The sequence below is a fragment of the Schistosoma haematobium genome, chromosome 1 (genome assembly GCF_000699445.3).
Source record: "Schistosoma haematobium chromosome 1, whole genome shotgun sequence".
Classification (NCBI taxonomy): Eukaryota; Metazoa; Platyhelminthes; class Trematoda; order Strigeidida; family Schistosomatidae; genus Schistosoma; species Schistosoma haematobium.
In genome coordinates, this window is record NC_067196.1 from 77762515 (window position 1) to 77769545 (window position 7031).

The 7031-nt window shown below is 29.6% G+C and overlaps 1 protein-coding gene across 1 annotated transcript; it reads left to right on the top strand.

The window, feature by feature from the left end:
- The first annotated feature begins 1196 nt into the window (after window positions 1–1196).
- Window positions 1197–5017, top strand: MS3_00002167 (uncharacterized protein). Its single transcript, XM_051209737.1, has 3 exons — window positions 1197–1548; window positions 3721–3818; window positions 4779–5017. The coding sequence occupies exons 1-3, from the start codon at window positions 1488–1490 to the stop codon at window positions 4992–4994; spliced, it is 375 nt and encodes a 124-aa protein (XP_051075195.1). The 5' UTR covers window positions 1197–1487; the 3' UTR covers window positions 4995–5017.
- The last annotated feature ends 2014 nt before the right edge of the window (window positions 5018–7031 follow it).

Genomic DNA, 7031 nt, shown 5'->3' on the forward strand with positions numbered 1-7031 from the left:
AAAACGCATTCTCTTGTTGATTACGTTTCACCTGAAAATTAATCTTAGCATGTTACGCTGTCCCTTTTCATAATCACTAATCCTTAACTTGTTTCCATGGCATTCTTGAATAATTACGATTATTAACTATAATTTCGTATTAATCACCCTCACTTTCCTTATAATTACTTAAGGTAGATAAAAACAGTAAATGTTTGAGTTATCTCTTTATTGATTATCTGGATTGAATTTAGGTTAATCTGAAATCAGTAGCTCAGTGGATGATGTGTTGGTCGTTTGAAGTGAAAGGTACTTAGTTCGATTCTTGATGTGAACGTAAAACCTGGAAATCAAGTATATTTAGCTGATAAGTCTTAAACAAGACGGAACAAGCGTTGCGGATTCTACTACTGGCCAAAATTTTTTTTTAAATGAACAGTAAATATTCTTTTCTATTTCCTCGATTATTTATGTAGAATTGCATGGAATACCAGAATTCATTACACTTCATAGTCTTTCAAGATAAACACTCAATTCAAAAGCTGATTAAATGTACTGAAAATGCAACGACGCTTGTTTTTATTATCACTTTTGTATTTTTGATATTTTATTATTATTTTTAGTTTCCTCTTCAGACTTATTATTTTATATTCAGCAGTTATTAATGTTGTATAGTTGTTAGTGTTTATTGAATCCCACCCGTCAACTATACAATAAGGTTTACTAATCTCAGTTAGATAGTTAAAAGAACAACATTTCACTATAAATGTTGTTAACTGATGCACTGAATAGCTTTGGTTCGAATCCCTTGGAGAATTTTACTTCCCGAGGTGTATAGGAGAGGAGAGTGAAGTAGCGTCTTACTGATTAATCTCAAAAAGCTAACACAATGCTCAAATAGATAAATAAATTCCTAACCATTTCCTGCCACTACAAAAGACTATGTCACATAGTTATATTGTAATGCACGTTGATTTTATAAATAATACACTTCTATTTCAGAGTGAAGTTAAAAGTTAACATAGAATAAAAGTAGCATAGAAGTAGTTTAATCAAAATTTAGAATAAATTATGCTTACTCCTAATAATGAATTCAATTTTTTCAATGTCTATCCAAAAGTGACTAAGACTGAAGTAGAAACATATCACTAATTTGTTCATTCATACTGGCATATATATGTACATATATGCATTAGTTCAAGTCTATTTACTAATATCGTTTGTAAACAAATACAAAACAATATAACTAGTTGACCCTTTCAAAAGTTATAATGTTAGCCAACTGGATAAACTGGTTTATTGTTTTCAATGAATTACTCTCATCAAAATTAAATTAACGGACTCAAGTAATTAAATGAGGATAACGAGTACATATGGTTGGTAGAGACAAGCTAATGATCAATTAACAATCACACAAAAAAACATCATTAAAATATATTAGCAAACAAATTTCATATAAATATTCAAATACGCAGTGTTGATGAACAATTTTCTAAGAAAAAAACATTATGAAGTTCTTAACATGCATCGTAATGACAATCCTTTTATTTATGGTGAGAATTGATGACTGTAAGTAATGAAATAAGACTTTTTTTCGGATAAATTTATGATTACTATGTTCGAATGAACTGTTATAAATGACTTAAGACGATGGATTATATAAGCTATTTCTTTCTTTTAGTTATTTATCAAAGTAAAATTAGGTTATTTGATTAAGTGATACATGTCACGTCCCGTAGTCTTGAATAAACTCATGATGGAACAAATAAACTGTTCACTGCTTCCTTGTTTATGGTGTTTGTTTAGTTAAATTTACCTCATCAAACAAATTACAAATTAAGCAATCTTCACAAATATTGAAATATCTAGCCAATTCCGGCAACTCCACTCCACCAGAAACCTTCAAAATTATACATAGGTTCAGAAGTGTTAACTCAATTGGAATACAAATAGAAAACTTATGTAAAGTAGATGTTACTGTTATCCACCAGTTTAAGCCTAATCTTTGCGTATAAAAATAATATGTTCAGTCTCTCATTCTTCTATGATCTTAACTTCGCTTTTTTATCTCTCATAATCTATTGTTTTTATTTCTGTTTTATTATTTCTACTCCTTTCTAATTATTTTCACAACTAGTAATTAGCAACTATTACAACTTATAATTATTCAGTTCTTAATATCTGCTATCAAGTGGACAAATAGTTTCTTCTTACCACTTTTTCACTAGCTGAATATTACACAACTTCCTGTCAATATTCGATTTTCAATTTGTGAAATATATTAAATGTATTTCCTTTTTTTAATGTTGTTTCAAGTTTGCATCTTAATATCATTTCGAGAGAATCATTTAAGTCATAAGCGTCATTAGATTATATGATGTTACTTTGACATTTAGAGTTAAGAAGAAACAATCAAATATAAAATTTTTACGTGGTAGGTGAGAACATTTTACCAAAACTGATATGATACTGTCTCACTGTCAAACCATAGGTACAATTCATTTAAAAATACTCATATTAATTGTGAATGTATTGTGGAACAAAAATTGAATTTATGAATACTAACATTCACTAAAATTTAACTTTATCTGAAGAATCACTGAAAATTAGAAAGCACTAAACAACCGTTTTGCAAAAGTTCAAGACTCATCAACGATCTTTACCAATGATCAAACTTGATATTAAGCTAGACTTTAGTATACTGTATTTCTCAAATTTAAGCATTTTATAACATTTCACTATGCACATTTAAGGATATTTTTAAGTTATTGTCTTACACTTTAATTTCACAAGTTATCATAAATCCTTAGAAAACCATCTAAAAGAATAGAATTTATTGAAACAACAACCTAAAAAACTAATGATATCAAGGTTTATTCACCCTTTAATAGTGATCTTTAGTAAGGAAGTATTGTTCAACAAGTATTTCTTAATGAAGTATTGTAATGATCTAGAGTAATAACTCAAAGTATTTATGATTTTTCTATTTAGTTTGATCATTTCAGAAAATGAGAATTAAAACTTTTGAAAAAAATAAACTGTATGATGTATCATTGATAACCTTTACTTACTCATTCATTTACTTACGCCTGTTACTCCTCGTGGAAGAGCATAAGACGCCCGCCAACCAACACTCTCCATCCAACCCTGTCCTGGACAATCCTTTCCAGTTCTTTCCAGTTGTTATTCATCCTTTTCATATCTCCTTCTATTTCCCGACGTAATGTGTTCTTTGGTTCTCCTCTTTTCTGCATCCCTTCAGGATTCCAAGTTAGAGTTTGTTTGGTGATGCAGTTTGGTGATTTTCGTAATGTTTGTCCTATTCATTTCCAATGTCTTTTCCTAATTTTCTATAATTTTTGCTTTTTAATACTGATTCTAATCAAAATTTTACCCTGATGTAATATCAAAAACATTGAAGATACTTGTCTATATAGTGATATGTATCTTATTTTTATAATTTACTTCATGAGAATTTTTAATATTTTGAAAATCATTAGTTCCATGGAAAATGATTTCTCCTGACTGATTTCTTATTCATACGCAGTAAGTTTTGTTTAAATATCATACTGAAAATATGTAGCTGCTTTTGTTTTTTACCGACTTAATGTGTTTTTAAACAGTAGTTAGTTACCGAGAAAAAGAGTACAGTTAAGTTTAATTGATTATGATGTAGAAAACAATATTTTTCTTTTACAAGTCATAATCATCACCATAATTAATCTCCCTTCATCATTACAGCATTGTCAGCTAGCTGTTTCACATGTAATCCATGTCCTACACCATTTAATCCCGGATCCAATTTAATTAGAAATAAAACAGGCTGTAGATGGTGTGCTGTAAGTTTCGTTTGCTTTGAATCTAACTTAAAATATCAGTAGTTTTATTTGCTTGTTTATTTAACAATATAAATTGTTTATTAAGGAATATATTGCAATTTTTTACTGTATAATTCATTGAATAAGTAATGGAAATAAGCAGAACATTTAAATATTTTATTGATTTTACTGAGGTCGTTTCTTGAAAACTGATGTTTAATTTGAGAGTAATTTCCACCATGAACTAAGGTTTTTCATGTAAACGTTTTTGGTAGTGACAGATTTTGTATGAGCACAATTATCATCATCATTGAAGTTGGTGTTGATACTAAAGATTATTAATTCATTAAACCCTGTCCCATAAATAATACTGACTTATAGACAAGTCAATCTAAGTTTCTACATCCATGGCTTATTATATTTACAGCAATTAATAAAATAGTCAATAAATCATAAATCAAGTATTTCTATTTGACCCCCCCTTCAGATCCTTAACATTAATATTGAATGTTATAAATACCATTGAGGAGTTATAAGGGAATACATTAAACTGAATAATTGGTTTATGTTCACTATGCATGGATTTAACTTCTTTCTCATGAACTGAAACAATGAAAAACAAAGTCTCTTATCTGATGGAGACACAAATGAAATACACATACACATACATTTTCTGGAGTACTTGATATTTACTTTAGAATCTTATAACAATAAAGTTAACCATAAGAATAAAATTATCTTTAAGGATAACTATACTACTGGTTCAAATTTCAAAATTTCTCCTGAAGATTTTCAAAGTCAAAACCTCAATGTCTAAAACAATGATTAGATTGAATTGTTTAAAGTATCCAACTGCCCTTCAATAATCATTCTTTGTAAAAGATAGTAAATTTCATATTATCTATGAAGTTAATTTACTAAAACTTCTATAAAATTATTTTTACTTAAAAAAATAATTTTCTCTTTTTATTCACCGAACAGAAAATTGAACCTAACGGTTATCCATATACTGTTAGAGATTGTGTTGATGTATGTGAAGCAAATTCTTGGTTCTATATGTTCAGTAAATATTCATATCAATGCTGTACAAGAGATTACTGTAATAAGAGTCATACAAATTATCCACCTCTACAAATGATAACAATAATAATATTTGCTATTTGTTTCTATATCAATAAAATGAATTCAAAAATGTAAAAAAAAAGATTAATTAATTTGCACTTGAATTCTTTTTATTTTCAGAGAAAACAACACATTTATTAAATAATGATTTGATTGTTGGAATGATTAAAAGTACTTGTCGTTCAGGATGACGATTTTCAAAGTTTTTAATTGAGACCATTAATTGATCGATGTTAGACTACCATGGTACTGATTAGTGATAGTTGCCATGTGCCCACTAGTGACTAGCTTCGTTAGAGAATTCTCAAAGTTCTAGTGAGAAGCCGTGACCAATGGAGTTTAATCCATCTTGGGTAGAGATGGATATCTACACCAGACAATGGAAGATGGTCGCGACATTAACACCGTCGGATGCCAGATCAGGGGTCAAGTGGTTAAGCGTTCGCGCGCGAGACAGAAGGTCCCGAGTTCAGACCCCACCTGTGAAATCGTGAGTGCGCACCACTGAGGAGTTCCATACTAGGGCGAGACGGCTATCCAGTACTCCCAGGTTTTCAGTGGTGGTATAACATAGATCGATTCATTATCTCAATCAAAGAGGTAACAATCACCACAACCCCATACTGATGGTTTCCAAAGTACTTTATCTTCTGATTTGAATGTTTTGATGTCTTGTCTTTTTTAGACAACCTCATAAGCACACATTTCTAAAAACTGTCAGTTAATAGAACTTATTTTTTTACAAAATAATTATAACTTGCCAAAACAAAATTCTAAAGCCTAACTTCTTTTCGAAGTTTATGCTAATGATATTATTTAAGAAATCAATGAATAAACTGTTCAAATTATAGAACGTTGCAACATTAAAAATATTTTGTGATTACTTAAAACTATATTTCTTAGTAGTATTTGTCTATTTGATTCATCATGTGTGTACTAGTGAGTGAAATTTGTTTTTCTAAATATATTTGTAGAATTAATGAGAGATCATTTCATTAAGACTAAGTAATTCTATCCTTCGTAGGTTTCTCTGCAGCTTATGACGTCAAGTACATGAACCTAATTGTAAAATTGATCATTCTGTTTGAGTATCCTTTGTTTCAACAATATTTATAAGTTTGCAACAAAAGTAAATAGATTTAATTTTTAGAACACTGAATTTCGCTGTGTTAGTATTACTCAAATGAAACAAGATTGTATTGTAGTGAACAAGAACATAAGTAGGGACAATCGAATGTATTCGAATATAGAATTACAGGACGTTTTAGTAAAATCTGAGATTCATACAGTAAATACTTCATTTGCAAAATGTCAATCAATCGTCTCAGAAATCATTGATCTTTCGTTTCCACACCAATCACTTTCCGTTCTCGTTCTCTTTCCTTCAATCTTCTTAACCTTCCACCACCAGGTATTTCACTTTCGATTGATGATACATACTACTTATATCTATTGACATCAGCACTACACACCACAATATCTGATGGTAGAAGTCAGTTAAATGTTCAATATTCATTTTGGTTTTGAATTTATTCTTGACAATTTCAGTACTGTTTTGTTTTTATTGCATATTTTGTAAGTTTTACTGATTTTTACCAAATTAATAATTCAGTAGAAGTCAATTTAAAAAGTAAACTTATAATATATTGACCAAATTCATCACGGGTTATTGACTGTTCAGAGAAAAAAAGGTAATAAGTGGGAGAAAAACAATATGTTTTAGAAAGCATGCAATATATAATTTGCAAAAGTAGCAAAAATAGTATGTTTAGATGATTAAATAACAAATAAGTTTATTAATAGAAGTAAATATGAACAATAAACTCTTCAGAGTCATCACTAGGAATTGAAAGTTAGTTCATGTAAAGTACTTAACCAATTTCACAATTGACTGATCACTGACTGGCGATCAATGTCATGCGTGTCAAGTCCTTATTAGTGCAGATCAAATGCTATCGATCATGTTGTAATGTGGCCACCAGTCTAGGTGACTCGACACTGCGGGCACTATATATTGAGATTAGATGGTGATCGATAGCATTCGATCTGCACTAATAAGGACTAGACAAGCATGACATTGATCACCACCCAGTGACCAATCAATTGTGATTA

Bases quoted from the DNA above. Each gene is read 5' to 3' on its own strand.
- MS3_00002167 (XM_051209737.1), top strand. From the start codon at position 1,488: ATGAAGTTCTTAACATGCATCGTAATGACAATCCTTTTATTTATGGTG. The intron at 1,549-3,720 runs GTAAGTAATGAA...TCATCATTACAG, and splicing joins TATGGTGAGAATTGATGACT to CATTGTCAGCTAGCTGTTTC. The intron at 3,819-4,778 runs GTAAGTTTCGTT...TTCACCGAACAG, and splicing joins CAGGCTGTAGATGGTGTGCT to AAAATTGAACCTAACGGTTA.